Genomic DNA, 25,605 nt, shown 5'->3' on the forward strand with positions numbered 1-25,605 from the left:
CTGCCCAGGGCAGGGGGTCAGACTTGATGATCTGCTCAGATCCCTCCCGACCCTACCTACTATGAAACTATGAAACTATATCAAGAAGTTTTATTAGGTGGAAAACCTTGATAATCAGACATGTAGAGTTATAAAGAGGTAGAAGAGGAAAAGCTTTCTTTTGAAAATGTCTAAATTAAGTTTTAACTCTTTTTGTTGGATCTAAATTTCTCCATCACCACAGAGACAACTAAGAAGCCAGGATTAAAGTGAGCATAAACATATTTAAACCTCTTCTTTAGGACTTGGTATTGTTTTTCAAACCTTTTCACTGGAGCATAAATAGTAGGTGTATGCCACAAGGCTGCTGAAAATTCTCTCTCTCATATATTAAGGGGAAAATTCTAGTCGGATTTAATGAAATCCAGGTTTCAAGCAGTCTATAGGACTTCTCTGTATCACTGAAGTCTTAATGTTCAGAGTGTCTGCTATCTTTATTAACATCATTTGAAAAATTTCAAAATCACTTGGTGCTACGGGTGCCTGAGTTAATACATCATCTGGCAGCAAAAAAAGAAAAATCTGCAGGAGGAATGGAAGGTTAGTGCTTGCTAAGTCTCAAGTTTGATGATGCCTGTAGCTGGTTGCCTATTTAGAGATGCTTCTGGAGAATGTGATCTCCAATTCCCACAACGAAAAGGAGATCAAGCCTGAATTGGTAGACCCCAATAGCATGCATAATACATAGGGTACACAATGCTAACCCATTCATTGCCAGCCATAGCAATGTAGTGGATACTGAAAAAAGAGGCTCCAAATTTTCTCACCGAGTCACCTGACAATTCAAATGAACTAGTTATATACTTGTGAGGAGTAAGAAAATATGAACTGGTGGTAAAGAAATGGGATATACTTCCTGAAGGGTCACTTCCAAGATACCAGCATCTGTTCCAGTACTAACAACAATCTTGGTACCAGTTTCATCCCTCAGATAGTTGTAGAATCTTCCAATAGCTTTTTTTCTGATATCATAAGTGACTCTATTGACTTAGTTGATGCTGGTGCCTATGTGGTTATCAGCATCACTGGGATGATTTCCAGGACATGCTTTACCAGTACTGCAAGTACAGCCGATTCCATTTTGCTTGCCCTTTCTATATATTCCTGGATGTTCTCCTTGCTGTCTGTCTGAGCACAGAGCCTCACTGAGTAGTGCCTGAAAGTTTAATTTCTATGCTGAAAAACGTCATCTATCAATACTGGGATTCAATGCCAAGGATGTTACTGCCAGCTCCTTTTTCAGCATCAAGGAATTGCCAGTACCAGTTTTTGGAGCTGTGTGTAAAAGATATTCATAGACATGTACTTCTTAGGTATCTGACAGGTCTTAGGAACTTATTTCTTAAAAAGTCCTAAGTGATGTCTATGGACTGCTTTAATAAACAGGGTTTATGATAGGCATCCCACTACTTATGTACTCTTTGTGAAAAGGAGTGACAATACTGTGCACCAGTCTAATATACAGCCAGATACAGTAGGCACGCATGAGTTTGCAGGAAGCATCTGACTACTGCATGATGGATAGGGCTTAAATCCCCAAAAAATCAAAGACCAGAGACCATCAGGTTTGGTGTCCACCATCAGGAGAAAGTGCAGGGAAGTACACTACTAGTCCAATAGGAAAAAATATCAAATGCTAAAGAGTAGTAGTGTGATCTGGCCAAGTTCTGTCATGCTGCCATGGAGGGAATAGTTGGGTGGCTTCTCCATCTTTCATACCCTTATGTGGCTATTTCAAGAATCAAATGGCATATTTACAAGCCCAACAGACAATGCTATTCAGAAGAATCTCCTTTCCTGTATATGAGGCAAAAGAGTGCTTACACTGATACACACCTAAAGAAGAGAGAGAAATTAGAGAATAAGCAAAGTAAAGAACTAAATCAAGCCATAAAGTGGGCACATCTACACATGCAAATAATCTGGGAGCCGTTTAACTTGAGAGCAAACTCTCATAGGCACGTGTTTACATGTGCAGGGATGCAGAAGCAGATTTGCTGTTCTTAGCAGCAGATTGCTTCCATTCCCTGAGGCCCTACAATGGGTCCCTGCAGGCACCAGGGGGAGCTCTAGGCTCCCTCTAGGAGCTAGACCATGGACCAGGAGATGACTGTCTCCTGGCAGGGACTGAGACATTGCTCCCTGCCCCCAGGAGCTGCCTGCTGGTGGGGTGGGCTCCAACACTGAAGCCTGGGTGGGGACAATGTCTCCCAGCCCCCACAGCAGGCAGCTCCCAGCCCCCGCTATGCGATCATAGGGCCCAGGCTGGGAGAACCTTATCTCCCAACCCCAGTCCAGCAGTCGTGGGGCCCAGGCAGGAAGATTTTTCTCTCCCAGTGCCAGCTCCATGTTCGCATAGTTGGTTCTGGGAGATCCTTGCCAGAAGAATCTCCCAGTGCCAACCCAGCAACCATGGATCTGGCTCTGGGAGAAAAGGATCTCCCAGCCCGGCCCTGCGACTAGGGCTGTGTGAGGTTTCAGACAAAGCTTCGGATCTGGAGAAGCTTCGGATGCTTTGGGGTCCGAAGCAGCACGTCCAGGTGGAAGCGCTGGCCTTGTTAGGCTTCCCGAAGCGGTTCAGAGCTTCTGAAGATCTTCTTGAAACTTGGAAGGATTTGTGGCCTCAGTAAGAGCTACCAGCCCTGCAGTTTTGACCCCCCCTGTGTTGTAACACACAGCCGTGACATGAGTTTGGCTTTCAAGAATTTGTGGTACAGTTCCCCCCAAACCCTTGCACCGATCTTCTTGAAACTTAGCAGGTTCCATGCTCTCAGCAGAGGCTACAATCCCTGCATGTTTCATCCAAATCAGACAAAAAACAACAAAGTTATAGCTATTTAATTGATTCCCCATTATACCCTATGGCCAGATCTCCGAGGCGGCTCCGAATCTTCCGAAACGCTTCAGCCGGATCGAGGCGGAAACCCAGTCTGGAGCTCCAGATCAGATCACAGCCATCCGAAGCGGCCAGATCTGAAGCCGGATCGGATCGCTGCCAACTCACACAGGCCTACCTGCGACTGCAGCACTCAGGCTGGGAGATAAGGATCTCCTAGTGCCAGCCCCGCAATCGTGTAGATGCCTGACTGGTGTGCTACTATGTATGTGGTAACTATTCACGAGTATATTTGCTACTTGCAAGTAGCAAATTTACTCATAATTAGAGTCAATTACTGTGCAATAAGCATCTGCATGTGCAGATGCAGTAATTAGCTCTACCATGCAGTAAAACATCTCGTGTAGATGCGTCCAGTAAGCAGTAGAAAACCTTTACATCCTGTTGCACTCAGTAAAATGTTCTTCTTGAGATTAGTGAAAATGAGCCACAGAAATCAGAGGCAACGATCGCCGACCAGTGATCTGGCTTTAGAGAGCCTACTGTGAGGCTCGTATTAGTGGCATAGTCTGAGAGAAGAAATAATTGGTGTTACTTTTAATTTTCAAAGAAATATCCCTATGCAAAAGGCAAGCACCACAGAAAAGGAGCAGAGCCTGGGACATCTAGAGGGGGAGATGGAAAAGCATCAGTATTGATTTCAAGACAAACCCTATTTCATTGTCAAACTGGAAAGGGCATTTCAGCTATACAAAAGATTGTATTTTGTTATGCCACACACACACAGGCTTTAAAAAGTAACAATGGTTTAATTAATGAAAAAAAGGAATGCACAATTCCTTAACATTGAAACAAAGGAAAGCAAATGTCTAGATAAGTCCCCTATCACAAGAATCCATGTTCCTAAGCTAAAAATATTTTATTCAAAAAACACCCCAAAACAACAGCAACTGTCAATCAGTGATTGTGTTGCTAGCAGCGGTATGGTGGCTAGTGATAAGGCTTTCTTTTGTATTTGTACCTATCATCAGACTGCACGCTTGCAAATGTGTAACTCGTCTAGCCCAGCTTACAAGTTGGATGTACAAGTCATCAATAAACATTAATTAAAGTGGCTATTGAAAAGACTACAGTTATGCAGAGCTGGTTACACAGCCTGGAGCATAATACCGTCCAAGGCAATAAGAGTCTCTTAGAAGGAACTTCTGGATAACTTGCTTCTTGTGAACTACATTATCCCAAAAGGGAAAGCTTTTAGGCAACAATGGAAAAGTCTGGAGTTTACCACATGCTGAAGTATAGCCAAAAAAAAAGAAAAGAGAAGACCGTGGGGTATAAGATAACGCAGTCGTCCTATACATAAAAAGTGCTGTCAGAAACAATGAACAATTGTTTTCCATAGCCACTGGGGTAAGAGGAAGAAGAAATTAGCTTAATTTGCAACAAAAAAAGATTTAGGCTGGATATTGAGGAAAAAAACAATCTTTTGGGGTGGAGAAACACTGGAACAATCTACCTATGGAAAACTGTGAAATCTTCTTTATTGGCAAGTTTTAGAAAGGGTTAAGACAATAATCTCTCAAAAATGGGCTAGGCATACTTGCCTTAGTGCTGGGGATTGGACTAGAGCAGTGGTTTTCAACCTTTTTTCATTTGTGGACTCCTAAAAAAAATTCGAATGGAGGTGCAAATTCCCTTTGGAAATTTCAAATGGATGTGCAGGCTCCTTTGAATTGTAAGTGTGGGTATTCACATACTTTTGAGTGATTGTAGTTATATTTTGTGAACCTCCTGGGGTCCGTGGACCACAGGTTGAAAATCACTAGACTAGATTTCTTGAGATCCCTTCCAGCCCGGTAGAAATGATTCTATAATTTGGATATAGATCAGAAGCAAATCTGGATATCCTATTTTCGTGGCCATGGCATGGGGTGCCACATGCTGTACATTGTGGGGAGATTACACAGTCACTCCAGTTATCTCAAGATAAAAGAATACGGCAAACCCCCAAGAAACCACTCAGAACAGCCCAGATTGTTGAGTCATTGTTACTGAAACAACATGAAGTAATTCCTTGTTTGAGGTATTTCCTTGGTTACAACTGGAGGTGAGAGGAAGCCTCAATTTAGGTAACTGGAATACACAGAACAAAAATCCTTTTTTAAATAGCATCACTTACTGCTAAATAGAGAACAGGTCTGTATATTTTTAAAGCATTTCCTTTGAGTTTATGAACTTCATTCAGCCTGCCTCCCCTCTATGCTTATCTTCAGCCACAGAACAAAGTAACTGTTGTGGCTCAAACAGCTAACTTTATTCAGGAAATGGCTTCTTGCTATTTCCCTCAACAGAAACACTTTTAAAATGTGTAAAGACATGTTATATCAGACTAAGCCCTATATTTTTGACGATTTTTAGAGTAAAACCACATTAGACAGAAGATGAGTAACCTAGTTCAATTTAATTTGGGTATATTTCCCTACTGAAAGAAATAAGGAAATGTGATACATTTAATCAGATGATTTGGATGTATTTCCTTTGAAGAGGGAGGATGGATGGAGCAGCAAATAGGAAAGAGAGAGAATGAGCAAAGGAAAACATTATACCATCATACTTTTACCTTAATACTTGCAGCTCTTCTTCAGAGTTCTGCACTTCATCTCTGAGCCGTCGCCAGCGGAGCAAAGCTTTCAGTTCCTGCTGCTCTCTTGCTTCATCACATGGCAGCTGCTTAGTATACAAAAGCACAGTTCATTGTTGTTTGTTGTCCTCACTGGTAAATAATTTCCTGATGTAAAAACTTGTTTTGTTTCCCTTTAACATGCAAAAGGATCAGAGAATGGTACAAACATCCACACCCTGGTTGGAAATCCATAGCTACTGTACAAAGAGTTAATAGCAGTACAGAGGAAACGGGAGCCTCACTGGGTGCATCAAATCAATAGTCGGTTAAATATTTCTGCCTGAGGAAGGAGATAGGCATGTTGTTTTCCCCTCAGTGACTGGGAATAAAAGAAGCAAACATACAATCCAGATACCTGGCATATCAGTTCTGGCTGCATCTTTGCTCTTCCCAGCCTTGAAAGCAGAAAGCTATCTGTGTCCTGATTTCACCCCTCTTTCCTAGTATCTCTGCCACACTGGTGAAAGCTCTCTGTTGTATCTTCCCCTTTCCCCCCCTCCCCCACAACCAAAGGAATATTTGCAGGAATGTTTTCTAATAAAATATACACCAGTTTGTCAGCTTACAAGCTAACAACTAACTGTTGCTTTCCCCTTGTGGAAAAATGGTTTGATATTCTCTTGCACTACCGTAATATTTCAGCTGCAACTGAAGTTATTGTGATGTCTGAGAGTATATTTGTATTCTAATTAAAATACAGCTATAAAACTACCTAATGATTACAAAAAAAGAAAGGAACAAATACTTTTTATAGTCTGGTAAATCAGTAGATATATAAACCATCCAGTTGTGATTTTTGTTGCTTGCTCCTTTCCTGCTCTCCAAAATCCTATTTGATGCCGTGTAATTTTTCAATTGGCTCAAAACAGAGTAATGACAATGAACCAAAACAGCTTTCAACAGGGGACTGACATTCAAGTGGGAGTCTCAGAAGTATTTGAGGATAGGAAGGGAGACATAATTGAATAAAGACAACCTTTTTCCTCCATAAGTGTTGTGCTCATAAAGATTTTGATTTTATTTAGTACCATAAATATGCCTAGTACTTTATTAAACAAACAAAAACAGTGTCATCCAAGAAGTAATTGCAATGTAATGCCCCAGTCCTACAAACTGTTTAATACATATGGAGTTACATTGACTTCAACAGAGATCTACATGGCTCTGCATAGTCTACACATGTAGATCAGATTAAAGGACTGGGCCTAGTTAAGACAAGAGGAAGGGGAGACGAAAAAGACTCAGGAAATGGCTGAAATAGAGAGATATGATGATGACAAGAATAATAAGATCAGTGGTATCCAACTTGTCTGGTCCTGCAGACTGGATGAGTGGCATAAGGCTGGTCTGCAGGCCCAACCCAGTGTGTGGGGCTGGTCTGAGGGCCCAATCCAGAGCACAGGGCTGTGCCATCACACCAGCAGGACTCCCCATAGGTCAGGAAATTTGTCAAAGGGATGAGTGGCAGGAGTATGAATTGTTGCAGTTCCAGAAGCCACAGCAATTAACACTGCCACCATGCTCTCAATTACAAATTTAGAGACCTGTAGGGACCCCTGTGGGCCAGATAACATGGCTCCAGGAACTAGATCAGGCCCCTGGACCATATCTTTGTCACCCCTCCTTTAGATCACTACAGTGACAGATACATCTCAGGCATCTCTTAAAAAAACAACAAATTAATTTTGTTTAGCCTCTTTGAAGAAGTTTTGAGGAGGAATGTAAAATGAGGAAAAGGTGAAGATATGTTGAACAGCATCAAAAGGAAAGGTAGTAGCAACTCTGCTATCATCTCTTCACATGTCAAACCTAGTTCATCTTCATCATTATCCTCCAGCTACCAGGAAAGTTACCACTTTCAGGATTACTAGCATTGTCTATTATTTCAGATTTGAGGAAAGAGTTGAAGTGAGTGAAAGGGTTGGAGAGAAACTAACTAGAGAACAAGAGGCAATTCTGAATAGCAATTTTCTGGCTTGATAGTCATCGAAACAAAGATGTTTCAGTTATTATTTGCACTGATCTATACCTTTGAAAAGATTTGGGTTCATTGTCAATCGATGTGGGTATAAGTAATGGTAAGGCAAGTTTACAAAAACATAATCCAATGGTATCATAGCAGAATTAGCCTGCTAACCTACTACTATTAAATACAGATTTACAGTAATTTCATTCAAATGAATATTAAAAAGCATTCAGCTGGGAACCTTCTTGATTTCTACCGTATAAAACAAAGAGGCAACTTATTGTCTTTGTACCTGCTGTGCTGCTGCCCAAAATACATCCTCCAGGTGAGTAGCAAAACCTTCGCTGATCCATTCTTCAGTCCAATCACGAGCACCAATGGCCAATCCAAACCAAGCATGAGCAATTTCATGGCATAGACGTGTTCCACAGAGATGGCTCCCTCCAGATAATATGCTCTGTGACAGGAAGATGATGTGTGGGCTGCATAATATGAATGAAGGACAAATACATAATAGACCAGTTACAGCATGCATTGCATGGCTATAGTAATATGTAGACTTTATTAGTTTTGTCAGCCTGTTATTACTGTATGCATGCTAGATCATGACAGATAGTTTATAGCTCAGGCGCTTTTAGGAATTAGGTTGTACTTTATTGTTGGCTGGCAAAGATTCAAGCTAAAGTTCTGCCAAGCAGTTGTTTCATATTCAACCATCAAACAGCTATTACCTGTAATAAGTAACTTAAACCACAGTTTTATATTTTTCAAATTACAAGGTTGATTTATTTCAGTGGAAGCATTTATATTAAAGCTAGGATAATAAAAGAAGAGCAGGCGTGAATATGGACAGCAGGTATTTATCAGTTAAATGATCAAAGCTGGAAATAAATACAGAAAAAATGTTTTAAAAAGAAAACAAATCACTATCCAAAAGCAACAAAGAACATATGAGGTAATGTGCACACACACAAGTCATATTTGATTTGTTACAATCAAGACAAGCTAACAAAACACAGTATAAGGACCATATACTATTATCCCCTTAGGAGGTGGAGGGTTGGAATTAGCAGTCTTTTTCCTTCACCTATTTCCATAACGTAAATGTGGATGCATGGTGTGTTCTTTCCCACTCCAGAAAGTCACCAACATTATGTAAAAGAACTCTTGTAACTCTGGGGTAGGGCAATCAGATATGGCAAGAAGATGGGAAAACAGCTAGTATATGTGATCTGGTCCATTCAAGAAAATACATAAATTGTATTGCAAGTCTTCTGCTAGAGCTGGACACAGGCATGGGCAAACCAGGTGGCCGCCCAGGGCTCAGACAGAAAGGGGGCCCGAAAATGGTAATTTTTTTCCATTGTCCAATTATTATTATCATTATCTCTGGCGAAAGGAGACCCAATACTAAAAGTTCACCCAGGGTGACCAGGAATCTAGGTATAGTACTGCTTTCTGCTCTTATCTTCTGCTCTAAGCTAGACTGTGCCACTCACATGGTAAGCAGAAATTTACCCATCCTATGGAGTTACCTACTACTCTTGAAATAAGGTGCCACTCAGTCCAAGTGTGACAGGGTCCCCAGGGGCTACTACCCAAGGGGCTAAAGGAGCAGGAATGACTGCTAGTGCCACCGATAGGAGAATTAGAAAGGGCAGACAGGCACAATCCTTTCAAGCAGATAGAACAACATCTGAAAAATATGTGATTGCTAATCCCAGGGTTTCTCTGTCTCTACATAATCCATATCCCAACTGTTTTCCCAGGTCCAGACAGCATGCAGCAGCAATACAATAGTAAAGCTCCAAAACCACAAGACTTCAGAGGTAAGTTTGGCTTCTATACCATGGGAGGGGAGCACATGGCCTTAAGACATTTCCAAGAGGCAAATATTATTCGTTAGGTTCTAAAGAGCTTCCCCACCCTGCCTTACCCTTCCGTTAGAAATGTTAAAACACCTACAGCTCTCTTGCAACTAGTCTACATGTCTGGATCTGTGAATCTAAGCTATTATGCTGTGTGCCTAAACCAAAGATGGCTATTGTGTGTGTGTATTTTTATACAATAGTAAGTCTAAAAAGCAGATTAATGCATTCAAATCAGCTAATATCACAACACATATTGCAAGAAGCTAAACTATCAAAGGAATTAAGTCACTGAGAACAAAGAGAAAGAATAAACAGGACCTCTCCAAATGCCTGCCAAAACCAGCTCAGATTATTAAGAACAAAAAAAAAGTCAGAGAGAAAGAAATAAAAAGTACAGAAGCTGCAGAACACGATGAGACACTCCCTTTTATTATAAAGTCCCTGCTGAGAAGAATAACTGTAACTTGGAGGTATTACTGTGGTCATTTTTAAGTAAATGACCCCTAACTGTGGCATGTGCAGCACTACAAAGAAAAACCATAGAAAAGCCAAGTAAATAACATTCCAGACGTACTGCTGGCAGTGTTTCGGCCATTTGGTTAAACAAAACAAAAGTAACTCCATGCCTTATAAACAGGCTCACTGGAGGGTTTGCATTTCAAGTACCCCCTTTATGGATGTGAAAAGCAAAGGTAAAAATTCTGCTTTCTGGTTTCACAGTTTCTAGTCTAAGGTGCTTAAATAACAGGAATGTCACATTTTGACAATATAGTCCTTTTATGAAAAAATTACAAAGATAGTTTTGGTGAGGAACTCCACAGGTGTCATGTTTGAGCCTCAGTGCAAATACATGGTTAAGTGATTCTTAACCATGGTGTCAAGGCACCCTGCAGTGTTGCAAGATCCTTCCAAGGGTGTTGCAGCGCCTCACCTCTGTGCCAGGAAGTAAGCAATAGCTTCTCAGCCCACCTGGTGCCAGGCACCCCAGCATGCCACAGAGAAGCAGTGCCTGTGGCTGCTCTCTGCCCCCGGCAGCCTCTGGACTCCCAGCAGCACGCTCTGCCAAGCACACGCTGGGGGATGTGAGGTCACCAGGCTGTACTTTTCAGCCTAGCTCATCCCTCTGTTCCACATATGCTCTTGGCCCAGTGGGAGAGCCACAGATGCATGTGGCTCTGGCCACCTGCATATGAGCTGCTGGAGTAGTAGCTGTGCTGGTGGGGGCACCTCTTGTCCCCTCAAGTACAGTTCTGGTTACAAGGACTAGTTCTCAACCTCTACATTTCCAAAAGTTATGGAAGGGTAACTTGAGGCCAAAAAGGTTGAGAATCACTGCTGCAGAGCTTCCTATGAGTCTGGAAAATAAAGGCACATGAAAAGGCAGACTTTCATTTTAGGAGCAATTATACTCATCCCATCCCTTCCCCATAAAATACTTCTTTTCAGTTTGTTCTCTTTCATCATTCTGACTCTTCTTCCTGCTCAGAGTATCCCAGACAGATGTCTGACCGCAGAGCAATTCATGGTAATTACCTGTGTGTCCCAGCCTCACCCATCCCAAGGTCTAAACTCGTTGCCTTCACAGCGTTTCCAATGCTCACTAGTTTAGGAAGAAATCCGAGTCTTCAACTACAAACCTATGTATTTGCCTTCTAGAGATAGGATTTTCAACTTCTATTTGAAGACCATAGGTTTAATCCCCTCTCTCCTCAGAGGACATTATATTCTAATGTACAATATAGGATGTCACCCGTATTGGTGGCTACAATATTGTCCCTCATGTCTTGATAAATGCAATAGAGTCTCCATATAAAAGCTAAGATAATAGGAATAATGATAAAATTGTAGCATCCAGTAAAATTTCCCAAAGGTATGGCTTTCAACAATTTATTGTTAGGGACCACTGTAATTCAGGCTCCGATGAGGGGAAAAGCAGGCTCCCTGCAGACCCACCAGAGGCAATTTCAGGTATTTTTCTCTCCTGCCTCTGACTTAGGGAGCCTGCCATGCGGTTGAGTACCATTGAAGAGCAGCGCAAAGGCTGTTTGTCAGCTGTTTAAAAAAAGTAAAGCTCACAGTGTATTAAACAACAACTTTTAAGTAAAGCTCACCACTTAGAATTCTTAATGAAACCATTATAAAAATTTTTTATTAAACATCAACTTTTACTTAGGGTTGGAAGGGACCTCAGAAGGTCATCTAGTCCAAACCCCTGCTCAAAGCAGGACCGGCCCCAACTATATCATCCCAGCCAGGGCTTTGCTTAGCTGGCTGGATGTGGGGTGAGTGGGGTGAAGCTGGGGGTGAGGGACAGTTCCCCCCTCCCACGTGGCTGCCCCCACAGTCAGATGTGGGGCAGGGACTTACCTCACTCCAGCGCAGGGTTTTTTGAACCCTATTTTGCTTTGCTGCCGTGCAGGAAAGGAGGGGATTTTTCCTCTCCCCTTCTCTGTGCTGCAGGGAAGAGCAGGGCTCAGAAGATCCATATTAGGTGCCTGCCCCTATGGCCAAGCATGGGGCAGAAGGTTCCCCCACTGCAGGAGCTATCCCACCCAGCATGGGTCTCCCAAGCCCTGCTGTGCTCTGCTGAGCAGAGAAAGGGAGAGGGATATTCCTCTTTGTTCCCGCATGGCAGCAAAACAAATGGGGATTGGGAGAGCCATGCCTGCCAGGGGGAGGCCCCTGCAGCAGGGTACCCTGTGCCCCACAGCTGGCTGTGGAGGCAGACACCCGGCATGACTATGTCCGCAGCCCCTTAGGGCAGTGGGGACCTTACCTGCTCCACTCTGGACAGGGCTTTTAAACTCTCTATGAAAGTGGGGAATCGAACAACCTGATTGGCTGTGCTCGAGCAAAGGCTCAACCTGTACTAGGCTGCCCCTGGAAACATGAGGGGCTTCTACAGTGTTTCTGGGGTTCTGCTGCCTTTCTTCTCTGTGCTTCAGGTAAGTATTTAAAAACTTTTTTCCATGCCCTCCCTCTGCCCTGTGGTTTCAGGCCATTTCCAGCCAAAACACAGTTTTCTGAGGCTTTGGGGTAAAAGCTAAATTCCAGGCTTTCCCCTGAAATCATATGCCTGCATTTCTGGAACAAAAAGAGAATGTCTACCGACATCCAAATCAGTTCAACCATTGCAGGTTAGGCTAACCTGCAAAAAGTGAACGAATTCAGGCTCAGACTTTGTGAATGTCTGTCCCTAGTCTTGAAGATCAGATACAATATTTTAGCCCGAATTAGCACGATCTTTATATTTGTCACAAAATCCCAAGGTTTGCAATAATATCTGTGCTGGTATACTTTGGTGCTTTTCACCTGAACTCTTCCAGCTTTTATTCTGACAACTGTATTTTGTCACCTTAAATATTTCCACAGTACAAAACTGAAAACAATGAACTATCTCCAGCTCAGTTTATTTTTTCCCATTTAGAAATCTGGTTTGCTGAATAAGAGAGAGACATATAATGTCTGACCTCTGGTGCTACTCACTGTGACAGATCTTCTCTATCAATGATACTGTCAAAATCAAAATATTGGTGCTGTGTTAGGTATAGATTTTGCAATTTATTCTCAGGCACTGGACAGGTGTAAGGTTTGAAGCAATTTAAACACCTTTGAACCACTTCAAAGGCTGAGGAGACAGATGTATATGCCTTTCGTAGGACTCCAAAAAAACAGCAAAAGCACTGCAAAAATAATCCTGTAGGAAACAACTACTATTTTAGAAATGCTTCAAAGCAAAGTACTCTACATGTTCTACAGGGGGTGTGGTCCTCCAGCATCCCAAAGTGCTCTGGTCCTTTCTCCTCCCCTAAGGGAAGGGGAGAAAACAAGTGTGCCTTGCCTCTGCTCTTTCTCAGCACCCCTCCCACCACAGCCCGCATACCACTTGCCACTCTCCTGGCTTGTTGGCATGGGGAGGGGTGCTGGGAGGTCACAGGGGAGTCTGTGATAATAGAAAGTAGAGGCAGAACAAAATGGGAGCCCCTACAGGTATTCAGGTAAAGGTCTGATAGGATCTGATGTGTGATCCACACAATTGTGCCTCCTGCCATGTCATGTAGGATCCAGCATCAAATCTTATCACGCCTTATTGTCAGAGGATGGCGAGCCTGGGATCACTATCCCAGGCTTCCTCTGCACCGGCAAGTAGCAAGCTACTTCAGCTGTGGGGTGCACTGGCAAGGAGCAAGCTCTGCAGCAATATGGGGTGCTGCCAGGAGAGAGAGTCCCATCAGCTGTGGGCCTCTCTGTCTCAATAGCCATGTGTTACTGCTGGGACTAAAAGCCCCTTCGGTTATTGCACATTGTCCAGCTCTAACTTTAAAGCTGGCCAGCTCTAACTTTAAAGCTGGATGGACCTTTTTATGGTGTGATATTTATTCTGCACATGGAGCTGGTCTAAATTAATTGTGCAATAAACCAGTTAATTATATAATTGTTGTTTGTCCTTCAAATTTGAAGATGACCATGACATCACCAGTTGGCTTGGTTTCTGTGAACACACGAATGGCTGATCAGGCCAATTTGTACTTTGAACTATCTATGGCACACTGAGCAAGAAATGCCGTTTTGGGTTGCTTGATCAACAGTAGACATGCTGGTGTTGCAAGATTTATGCTGTTTGCATTTCTGCTCTGCCTTAGCAGTTCTTCTCTGCTTATAGATGGTAGCTCCAGTATGGATGAGGCTTCATCAGGTGGAACGATCATGAGCAAGTCCTTCCCAGAACTTCGGGTCAATGTTGAAATGTTTCAAGAATGACTTGAAGGAGTCCTTGAAGTGTTTCTTCCAGCCTCCCTGAGAGCCCTTTTCCTCTTTTAGTTCACCATAAAAGATCTTCTTTGGCAGTTGCTCATCTGACATCCTGGTGATGTGGCCTACCCATCCCATTTGTGATTTCATCAACAGAGTATGGATGCTTGGAATGCCTGCCCAAAAACCTCAGTGTCTCGGACCTTGTCTTGCAATATGATCCTCATCATCATCACATAATACATGCCACATGTATAGGGGGCCTAACAGTTGGCTTCATTCCCTGCCCTGTAGGTCCCCACAGGGAGAGGGGAGTGGGAAGCAGACCCACAGGAAACTTCAGTTGGAAATCTGGCTAAAGCAGCAGTTACCAACCAAAGATCTGCAGCCCCCTGGGGGGCTGCGAGGATATTTCAGGGGGTCTGCCCAGCCCAGCCTGGCATGGGGAGGAGTCAGCTTGGCCCCTTGGGGCTGAGGCGAGCCCTGAGGAAGGGGCAGGGTAAGGACTACCCTGAGGCAACAGGGGGAGACCCTGCCTATCTCAGGCCTACCCTCCATCTTGTGGGCAGCACTGTGGGCAGGCTGGCAAGGCTCCATACTGCTGCTGCTCAGGTGAATGGGGCTCCAGGACTTCACACTGCCAAGCCCCCCCCGCTGTACCCAAGGCCATGTGGGCGAGGGTAGGGAGAAAAAGGCAGAAAAAGGTTGAGACCCTCTGAGCTAAAGAGGTCCAAGTTCACCTGGTCCCAAAACCCAAGCTGCCTTCAATTGCTCTGAAGGCCCCTATTCAGGGTAGGAGCAAGGTGTGGCTGTGCCCTCAACATCTGAAACCTATCCATCCTCCAGTCAAACTTGAGTCCCATGGCACTGGGTCACTACTGCCCCAACTGCAAAATTAGGATGTAAAGAGCCTAGGCCCAGATGGAGAGGTTCCCAGTAGCTCCTAGGTTCCCACTAGCTCCTAGGCTACTCCCTGCATCCCTGCCTAAGCCCCCAGAGCAACTAGCTTGTGACCTCTGGCCGCTGGGCTCCCAGGCTTCAGCCCTCACCACAAAGGTGTCCTACACCCACACCCCAGTCACTTGAAGTGGAAGACAGACTTCTGTACGTGGCATGGCCGTTTTGAATATCTTGTTTTGCCCCTTGGCCTAACCATTGCTCCCACTACCTTCCATCAATTACATATTTTGCAATGTCCTCGTCTGGTTTATGATATTATATTTGCAAGATATCGTTGTTTTCTTAAAGACCCAGGAACTGCAAGACAAGTGCATCCACCTTGTCCTAGAACAGCTCCACTAGCACCACTTGTATATGAAACTGACAAGTGCAAATATCACTACATCCTGGTGTCTTTTGCTCCCGGAAATTACCTCTACAAATGCAACTATTGTTTTTCTCTTGGTGTGATTTCATAATTGCTTATAGAGTCAGGAATTGCAGTGGCAACACTAACATTAAATACGCTACCAAAGGGAACCACTGCCCCTGGCTGTAGTTTGACATGGCAGTTGTATGGCCTGTAGGACAGTAATTTTTCTGGCTGGACCTAGGTTCATTACACTCCTGGGTCCAGTAGCAGAGTACTCCGGGAGAGCAGAGGGTCTCTGGGAGTGCAAAGGAGAGTACTCTATGGCAGTCTTGCTTGCTCTCCCTCCTTCCATGGTGGAGTGGAGGGGAGCAAAGCACTGTGAGGTGCTAAAGAACTAAGGCCTCCCCTATCATGCTTTATGCAGCATGCACATGTAACAGGAAATGCTTCATTTTGCAGTGATTCTAGATCATTTTTGAAGTACTTTCACCATTTTTGGAGTACTTCAATGGCACATATGTCTGTCCACTCACAATGAAATGCTTCAAAGGAGTCTGAAGCACTTCAAATGTCATATCTGTCCAAACCCACAGTCTTTACTTAGGTAAAGCCCCATAGCACTGAGTCAGTACCACACCAATTGCAAAATTAGGATGCAATGAGCCTAGGCCTAGGATGTAATGAGAATTTTAAATCAATCAGGGATAACCATAGAATTTGGCCCATCAGCTAAAACATTAGAGTCATTGATGAGTTAAGGAGAAAATAAGACATTACACTGGTGCTCTAGAATGAAGCAACTAACATTTCTGGGGTCTACTTTTCCAAGTGAGATTTCCAAGCCAGTAGTCCCACAGTTAATTTTCTAAAGGTTCTGATCCCAATGTTTTCAGCTTCCATTACAGTTTCCAAATATCACTATAACTGAAAGAAGCTGGAGAATAAAAATACCTTTCCTTTTTTTGAACCACACTGGGGGCATCTACATGAGACGTGTTACTCGAGATTAGATCTAATTACTGCTCACTAAGGATCACCATCTACACATGAAGATGCTTACTGTGCAGTAATCTGCTTTAATCACAAGTAAATTTGCTACCTGTAAATGGAAATAGCAAATTTACTTGAGATTACTTACTGCACAGTAGTACACATGTAAATGCCTGACCGGGAGCAAATGTGCTCCCAGTCAGCTGGGGAGCAGGGGGTGGAAGATTGCTCCCTGCCCCCAGGAGCCGCCTGATGCCGGGGAAGGCTTTGCCACCAGAGCCTGGGCAGGGACTATGTCTCATTGCCATAACGAGACCTAGAATCAAAGAAGTTCAGAACCACATTACCCCCAAATTATACAGGGCTGTGCTGCCCTGTTTCAGCTTTCACCCTGGGATAAGAGCAGACACAAGGGCAATAACAATGGAGCAGCCAGAGGTTCAGTAAAAGAGCTACCTCCTGTTAATTGCAGAAACATCCACAATGCTAACTGTGTAAATGAGGTCTCTCAAAGTTATTTGAATGTAAGAAGAGCTGCAATTGGCAAAAAAATTGGGAAATACTCTTGTATATGAGATGTAAGCATCTAACTTGCTTTATGAATACCACTCCCAGAGCTTGGCCCCTAAAAGCTGTTTTGTGACATTCAGTGTTGCCAGGTCCAAGTCCTTTGTGGCTGTGACCAAACTAATGTAATTATTATACTGAAAAGAGTGAAACTGTAGACACATGAGTATATCCACGTGAGACATTTACTGTGGAGCTGCCAAATTAGATCCACAGTAAAATGTCACCATCTACATATATGGTGCTATTAGGATGGAGTAAACTAATTAACTCCACTGCAGTATAGTACTATCCTGCTCCAAGGTCTTTTTTATTAAACAGCGAGTGGGTAAAATGCATGAGGACCATTTGAAACAGGTATCAGAGAGTGAAGGCACATATTTGAACTTCCTCAAGCTAAGGAGGGCCAAGAATCCAGATCTTTCACATTATGTGTAACTATTGTCTAACCACTAGGCTAATAACATCAAAAGTGGATACTGCAACCACTACCAGCGATTTTGAATGGAAATGGTCATGACTACTGCGCTTTCTCTATCTTCATAGAGTCACAGCTAAAACTAAGCAGCACTGCAAGAGTTTTCTTGTTATCCCCCCTCCTCCTCCCACCAGCAACATCCTGCAATATACATTTGCTTTTGATATCCAATAAACAGACTCAGGGCAAGTTCTTTCTTAACAAAATCAATCACTGCTCTTGTGACTTATTCAGACAGCAACTGCTATATGTGCACTCTTATAGCTTTTGAATTGGAATCTTGGTCTTTCAAAGACTTTGTCTTTTTTACTCAAAGAATTTTATAAAAAATTTTCCCTTGGAAACTAGGGTACCTTGGGTACCTTCTGATTAACAAAACTATATTGGAAACATTTATAAGAGCTGTAAAAATATTACTTGTTTATCCCAAGAGACCTCTCCTTTTGCCTGAAGAAAAACTAATCGTATTAGGCTTAACCAAAATGGATGCAAGAGGTCAAATCCTATTCCACTGACTGAGCATTTAAGTGGACTTAAATGCCTAATAACAATTTTTTCTATCATTTTCAAGTACCTCAGAATCCATTAATTGACATATTTTTGTAACACTACATCATCTTACAGTTAAGAATCTGCATCACAAAGAAGTAGCAAGAAGAAAGAAGACCCACCCACTTATTGTATTAATAGCTTTTCAGGGACTTGAACAGGGTGGAATAGGATCATACTTAGGCACTTAGGCATCTATACATGTGCAGTTTAATTAGAGCAGCTCCAAGAACCTCTCTAATTAAAGTGTCCAAAGTGTCACCACATGTATTCAGCGTCCCATGCTTCAAAATGGCAGTGGGGACACTTGAACTAAAGCTTGTTCAATGAGCTTTAGTTCAAGTGCCCTCGCCACCACTTAGAAGCCCGGGGACACTGAGTAGACGTGACATGGAGGCTGCTGGAGCACGTTAATTAACACTCCAGAAGCCTTTATTAATCAAGCCTGCTCCAACACATGCTAATTAGCTTACGTTGGAGCAGACATCCAGCACATGTTTAGGTGTCCCTAAGTCCCAACTGTATGTTTAATAGGTAGAACAGAGACTGGCCCAACATCTCAGTTGAAAAATGTGGGTGTGGGTGTGGGTGGGGGGTTGTATATGTGTGTGTGTGTTGATGCATTTTCCACTGAGTGATCAAACAGCTGCACAAGAGAACTAGAACATCTTACACACTGCAGCTAGCTCCTCATAATTTAAAAAATCACCGATTCAAGAAGCCTCAGAAGAGATTTCTATTCACAAATTAAAGAGTAACATAGTAGGCTTTATAAACAGTGTATTGGTACAACTTTGTACATGATTTTTCAGTTTTGAAGGGTCGCATGACTATATGTCCACACCAAAGCTTTGAAAATGTAGACTCCTAGCCTAGTAAAAACAAACAAAAAACCCCCACTCCCGAGAAACTTATTTTTCCTTCTAAAACTAAAACAATAAATTCAACTGCATTATAACCAAAGCTTTCTATTAATCCACCATTCAAACAAATGTACCTCACATGCAGGATTTGAACTTCTGAGAAAAAAGAGCCCACATATGAAAGTGGGGTCAGTTATCTCAAGAAACCTCAAATTTAAAACAGTAGTAGCTGTTGGGGCTGTGTGAAACTTTGGCAGCCATTTCATTTTGGAGGTGTTTCGGCACCCGAAACACCAAATCCAAAACAAAACAGAAGGCTCCGAAATATCTCTAAAATTAAACAAAACCATCCAAAACGTTTCAGAAAATTTCAGAGTTTCAGAGCCAGGCTTGCAGGGAAACAGAAACTAAGAAGGCGGGGGGCGGGGAAAGGACTGCTCTGATATTGACATCTGTAGCTGGCCAGTGTCTGCAATCTGTCCCTTAGGTCCCTTCCAATCCCAGTGCTCTGGGGGAGGGGCAGCAGCCTGCTGTCATCCTGCACACAGATCCAGGGGCCTGCACCCCTCAAGAGGAGTCTGGCACAGCCCCACAGCCCTCACAGAGGGCACAGGCCTCCGGATTTGCATGTGGGATGACAACATACTGCCGCTGCTGGCTGGGGCCAGCACCGGCACCCAAGTCTCCTCGGCACAGCCTGCACTGAGCGCTGGAAAGAACCTAGTGGTGATGCTAGCCCTAGCCTGCAGTGGCAGCCTGCTGTCATCCTGTGTGCAGACCCAGAGGTCTGCGCCACCTAGGAGGAGTCTGAAACAGCTCCACAGCCCTCCCAGGGGCCACAGGCCCCCAGATCTGCAAGCGGGATGACAGCATGCTGCTGCTGCTGGCAAGTGATACGAGTTTTACTTTGAACAGTTTGAGGTGCGCTTTCATAGAAACCCCTGCATCTATTTCCTTGACACTTGGCAGGCTTCATGGCCTCAGAAGGGGCTGCCATCCCTGCAATGTTCATCTGAATCAGGCAAGAAATAACAAAGATATAGGCATTTTAGTGATTCCCCATTATTGCCTATGGCTGAATCACCAAAACAGCATCAAAACTCTGAAACAGATTCAGCCAAATGTAAATGGAAGAGTGATCCAAAACACCAAAATGAATCACTGTTGCTCCAAAATGGCCAAATCTGAAACCAAATTGAAACACAGCCGTTTTGCACAGCCCTAGCAGCCATTAAAGCAGGGGCTACCTTTACATAGCTGAATAAACTATATATACACGTATGTTCAGGTAACAAGCAAAACTTCCAAGACACTGAACTCAAGCATTAGTCTTACCATCAAGCAATCAATCCAGGGCTGTCCAACTCGCAACCCATGGATGGCATGCAACCCGTAAGGGGTTAATGCATGGTCCCTGGGCTCTCATCCAGCCACCACTCCTTCTATTGCTCTGGCCGGAATAGTAGCCAGAGTCTCCAGGCTCCCCCTCCTTTCTCCAGATACCATTTCCTGCCTTTACCCCTTGCAGTATTGGGGAGTGGGGGAGGGAAGCATGAAAATCTTGCTCACACATCTAAGAACCACAACAGTAGAAGGGAGGTGCTTGCATGGGAATGTAATACAGTGGGAAGGCTGGGGGCGCAATATCTGCACGGCACAGCTGGTGCAGCCAAAGTAGCATGTGGCCCCCAAGGCCTTAGAAATCGAACAGCCCTCAATCAATCAATTGACCAATCTTTCTTTCCTTATTTTCTTCCTTCCTTTCTGTTTAATACATTCAATTTTGGAGTTTGAGGCTCAGTTCTGGCTTCAAGTGTCCCAGACAACATTTGATGAGACAAGGCAACAAAGTTACCAAAATACTGTCAATGAAGACTTCTGAGTTTTTCTCCAGCCCCTTCTTAATTCTTTTTCCCATGCTTCACGAAAAGAAAGGATATAGGATGTAAATAGGGCTACTAATTTCTTTCAAAAGCTCCTTCTTCTGATACAAGAAAAAAAATTCTGTAGGTGTCATTATAGTGAAAACATAATATAACTTGCCTGGGGTTAATGCTTTCATAAACTGTTCTAAGTCTATTTTAAAAGTTCTTATTCAAATGAGGAACCCAGTTAAGAGCAGGATGAAGGCAGATCCAGCTCAGCTCTTTTTGGGCTGTGGACTGAATGACCCAACCTTGGGACTATTTTAATATGAACTGTCGACGATGATCATCAAATGCCACTTCCTTTCTGGCCAGATGAGAGCAAAGCCCTGAGTAAAGTAGAAAATAAAAATAAAAATAAAAATCCTTCTTCAAATCTCAAAGCTGGTCATCGAGAGGCTGCAGGTACAGGTAGCATCCCCATGATGTCAGTCCGGCTACATCCCAACCACTTGCAATCCTGATTGTAGATGTATATTAATCAAAAGAAATTCCAGGGCATGTTTTGTGGATTTTTCCTGAACAATATTTATTCTCCCTCCAGTGAAATTATAGCAGTACCAAGGAATTTAGGCCTCCTATATCTGCAAGATACGTGGTGGGCAGGCACTGACCATCTGAACTTAGCTGGGCTGAAATGTTAGTAATATAATTATCCAGAGGACAGTGGCAAAATTTATCAGAATCCCTATATTAAGGGAAATTTCTTTCTGGCCAAAGGTCCATTTTTAAAGGGGGTCTTGGAAGTGGACTTCCAGGAAAACAGATGGAATTTGTGTCATTCTTTGCTTCTTTTATGATGTAGAAAAAAGTCCTGAAATAAATGCAGACACTTATAAGGTGCGACAAAAGAGCTAGACACCTCTTCAAATTTCCAATTTTTATCCATATTTGTTGGTCCAGTGTTTGGGTCAGATCACAATACTAAGTATTGCACATCCCTAATAAAAAGTTTGAACAGGTTTTTTTGGTAGTAAATGTTACAGTACTCTAAAATAGTTTGTGTTAAAAATTTGTCAGCTTTTAAAATAAAAATATTTTTGAGCTAAAAGTTGCAATGCTTGGTCTATCAAAATATTTTTTTTCTTTTAATTTACTGAAAGTGGTAAGGAAAATCCCTCAAGTCATCATGACTTCATAAATACACACACCTGCCTCACTGTAAAATATCTTTCTACATTTTACTCACCCAAATGATTAAAAAACAGTTCAACTTCTAAGCATCGCATGAGTACTCTTTACTGAGTACTAGCTTCACTAAAATGTAGAAAGAATTTGTTTCTTTTATCTGAGAGACCAAAGCAATTTCTGCCCTCAGAAGAATGTGTAATGCTCCCATGTTACTTCAAGGGGAAATGTATACTCATATCTAAGAATCTGGCCCATAATCTGGAGGATGAAATTTGGATCCAGATTTTGCATGAACTGATTTCCAGACATACTTCTATTTCCTACCCCCCACCCTGAAAATATGATGGAAGTCCTTACATTATGATCTGTTTCTGTAAGAATGGTACAGTTGCAAAACTAAATGTTTGAAAATGCTCAATTTAATATTACTCATTAGTATTTATTCTTATTCATTTATATGTAATGTGTAAATGTAGAAGCACCAATCTAATTTTAAATAACTATTTAAGTAAAGAAAATACATGCAAAATGTGAACCCAGTATAACATCCTAGAAAAAAAGCATTTAAATATTATCATAAGAGTACTGTGATGGAACCAGATACAGACTCCCAATGGAGCATAAATCATTCTCCTGTTCTCTTTTCACAAATACAAAGCATTTTCGTGCATTTAAAAAAAATCACCAAAAAACCCCCCCACTCTCCCTGTTCTCCTTCACAACACATCCAGGGAGAGGTAAAAAATAATCTTGTTTTTTACAGTGGAAATGCACATAGCTGGTGTCCTCTTGCAGCCTTTTAAAAAATGAGACTAACACTTAACATTCAGACGACTAAGCTCCCTCATCAACAAGCTCTTAATTAGCAGCCCCCCGCTCTGGTAATTCAGATTAATGGTGAGACTGGAGAACACCAAGTATTTCCTGTACGTCCGAAGCCATCTCTTTCAGAAGGCTGACATCAATGAAGAAATCCAACACCACCTTACATGTGCATGTGTAGCCTTTGAGGAAATGGGTGTCTGAGGATCATGACATCAGATGCGAAACCAAGCTCATGGTTTATCAAGCAGTTGTGATCCCCACCTTACTCTACGGAGCTGAGATGAGGACAATGTACAGGAGACATCTCAAGTTGTTGAAGAAGTACCATCAAGGCTGCCTGCAGAAGATCACTGAATCCACTAAGACAGATGCACCAATATTGATGTCCTCTTGCAAACAAACACCACAAGTATTGAGGCGATGATCATCCAACATCAACTTCACTGGGCTGGCCACGTCATCTGGATGTCCTACTCCAGACTCCTAAAGCAAGTCTCATTCTCTCAACTCAGTCAAGGAGGTAAGAGAAAGTGTCCTCAAGGTCAGCTTGAAAAATGCAACATCAACATCAACTCGTGGGAACTATTGCACAGGACCACTCCAAATGGAGGACAAGATTGCTGCAAGGATCTCAGTTCATTGAAACCTTACCATGACAACAGGAGAAAAGCAGAAGTGGCAAAACAGTGCATCACGGACCAAGTCAAGAATCTGAAGTCACCCACCCCACATGGAAATATGCACTGGCAGTTGCAGCACAATGTGTTGATGCCAGATCAGCCTTGTCAGCCATCTTTGGACCCCCAGACAAGACAATCATGGAAGAAAATCATCCTTGACTGTGAGGGACTGCTGAAGAAGAAGATTTACTTGAATATAAAATGACCTTGAATATAAGATGGCCCCCACAATAATTAGTTTTTATATATGGAAAATTTGTCAATTTATTATAATTTTCCAGGTATAGAATCTAAGTATTGGAGGGTTGTCTTGAATCCCACACCCGCCTGCTACAGCAAGGAAAGTAGTGGCTGGGGGTGGGGTGAGGTCAGGTGTCTCCTTGCCCTCTGCTCCACCTACTTCTTTCCCCTTCAACCTTGCTGCTTTCCTGACACCTGCACCACCCACCCCAGCTCTCTACAACCTCTACCCTCCCCCCCACTATTCCTCCCAGTCTCTGCCTCTTTCCCTCAAGTTCCGGTCTAAATGCTGTCTTTTTTGTCACTAATGAAAGTTATTATTTGATCATGGATGGTTTTTATTATTTGTAGTTTTCCATCAGGCCTGTTACTGGAAGCCCTGTATCTCCTTGTGTTCCTTTGTGGAGTTTTAGACAGAAATTAACAAAGCTGAAAGCCAAAGTGCAAATAACCTAGTAAGATAAGACTTTTTTACATATGCTTAAGTCACAGCACCGAGCGCTTTGAAAAGAGCCCAGCGGTGCAATGCATGCAGTTGTATAAGTGGCAAAATGCATGTTAGAGCTGAGGAAACGACGGCGGTGCACCTCAGAGGTGCTTTAGCTCAAAAGCGCACTGCCACCATTTTCTGCACACTGATGAGCATTTTGCTGCTTATACAACTGCACATGGCACAAGGCAGTTCACCTCAGCTCACATGGAGAGCAGACTCAATTAATCATTAGCATTAATTGAGTCTGCTTCAAAGCGGCAGATCTGTGGCCCATCTCTGGAAAAAACTATGTGTATAAACGCCCATAAGCCCAGACAGAAGGGGCAAAATTTATCTGCTTCTCCATATTCAGAGAAATTTCATTCAAGTTAAGGATTTACTTTTTCAAAGGTTCTTAGAGATAGCCTGTAGAAAGGGGAAAATGGTATTTATATCAATTTTGCTTTTAATGAAATATAAAAAGGACTAAAAGCTTCCCCCACATCTTCATCACGTAAGTCAGCAAAACAAGCAGGGGGAAAGGTTTGGGTTGCTCCTTAAGCCTTTAAGAGTGTGTCATTTAGCAAAGAACTATGAGGATTATTATATCATAGAAAGCAAGGAACTGAAGGTTGGCAGAAAGAAGAAGTGAGTTTTGTATCCAGACTGTTTCAAACTAAATTTGTAGTTTGCTTTTGTTAGCATCTATTTAACTAAATAATTGAGAATAAAGCTTACATGGTTAAACATTTTAATCCACTATTATTTAAACTGAGGACTCCAGACTGCTTTCTGAGTCATCCAAGAGGTCCTTCTAACCGTAAGAGTCAAGACAAAGATTTACATTCCTGATATTTCTAAATAAAGCAAACAGGAAAAAACTCATTATAACATTATAATCAACATTTATAAGAAAAAAAATATCAGCCTTTCTTAAATATAAAAATGGTATAGATATTTAAAAAATATTTAACACATTATTCTTTTTGCAGCAACAACTAAATATGGGAGAAAATGGTGGCATTAAACAATCTATTTAAATCACATGTAATGTACAAAGTCTAATTCTTGCCCATTAAGTCTATAACTTTAGGTTTCTAAGAATTAAGACCTAGCAAACTGCAACCTAGGTTCTTTCTTTTAATATAAAAGAAATCACAAAGGTTATGAGTTTAATATTGTCCAAGTATTTCAGTATTTCATTCAGTATGCCTTAATTCTGTTTCACTTTTCTCTCACATATAACTATAGATTTTATAGTACTTTATATTCCTTATTTAGAATTACCTGAGCCTTTTTAGTTAACCAATCCAGCTATCCTTCATTACTGTGTGTGTGTGGGGGGGGGGGGTTCATATCAGCTTTTACAAACAAATTGGAAACTGAACATGATGTGAAAAAAATGTTTTCGTTTTACTAAAAAAGG

The 25,605-nt window shown here is 42.4% G+C and overlaps 1 protein-coding gene across 3 annotated transcripts in view; it reads right to left on the reverse strand.

Annotated features, from left to right (window-relative positions):
• Positions 1–25,605, reverse strand: part of CUNH9orf3 (chromosome unknown C9orf3 homolog) — a 402,054-nt gene that overhangs the window by 207,511 nt on the left and 168,938 nt on the right. For 2 of the 3 annotated variants that reach the window (XM_019517353.1, XM_019517355.1), the window contains exons 6-7: positions 7,817–8,006; positions 5,496–5,605 (exon numbers count right to left, since the gene is read on the reverse strand). In XM_019517353.1, coding sequence (XP_019372898.1) covers positions 5,496–5,605; positions 7,817–8,006 — 300 coding nt within the window. The remainder of the gene's footprint in view (positions 1–5,495; positions 5,606–7,816; positions 8,007–25,605) is intronic. The other variant, XM_019517354.1, reaches the window with a different exon arrangement.

This window comes from Gavialis gangeticus, unplaced genomic scaffold (genome assembly GCF_001723915.1).
Source record: "Gavialis gangeticus isolate Ggan-Ray unplaced genomic scaffold, GavGan_comp1, whole genome shotgun sequence".
Taxonomy (NCBI): Eukaryota; Metazoa; Chordata; order Crocodylia; family Gavialidae; genus Gavialis; species Gavialis gangeticus.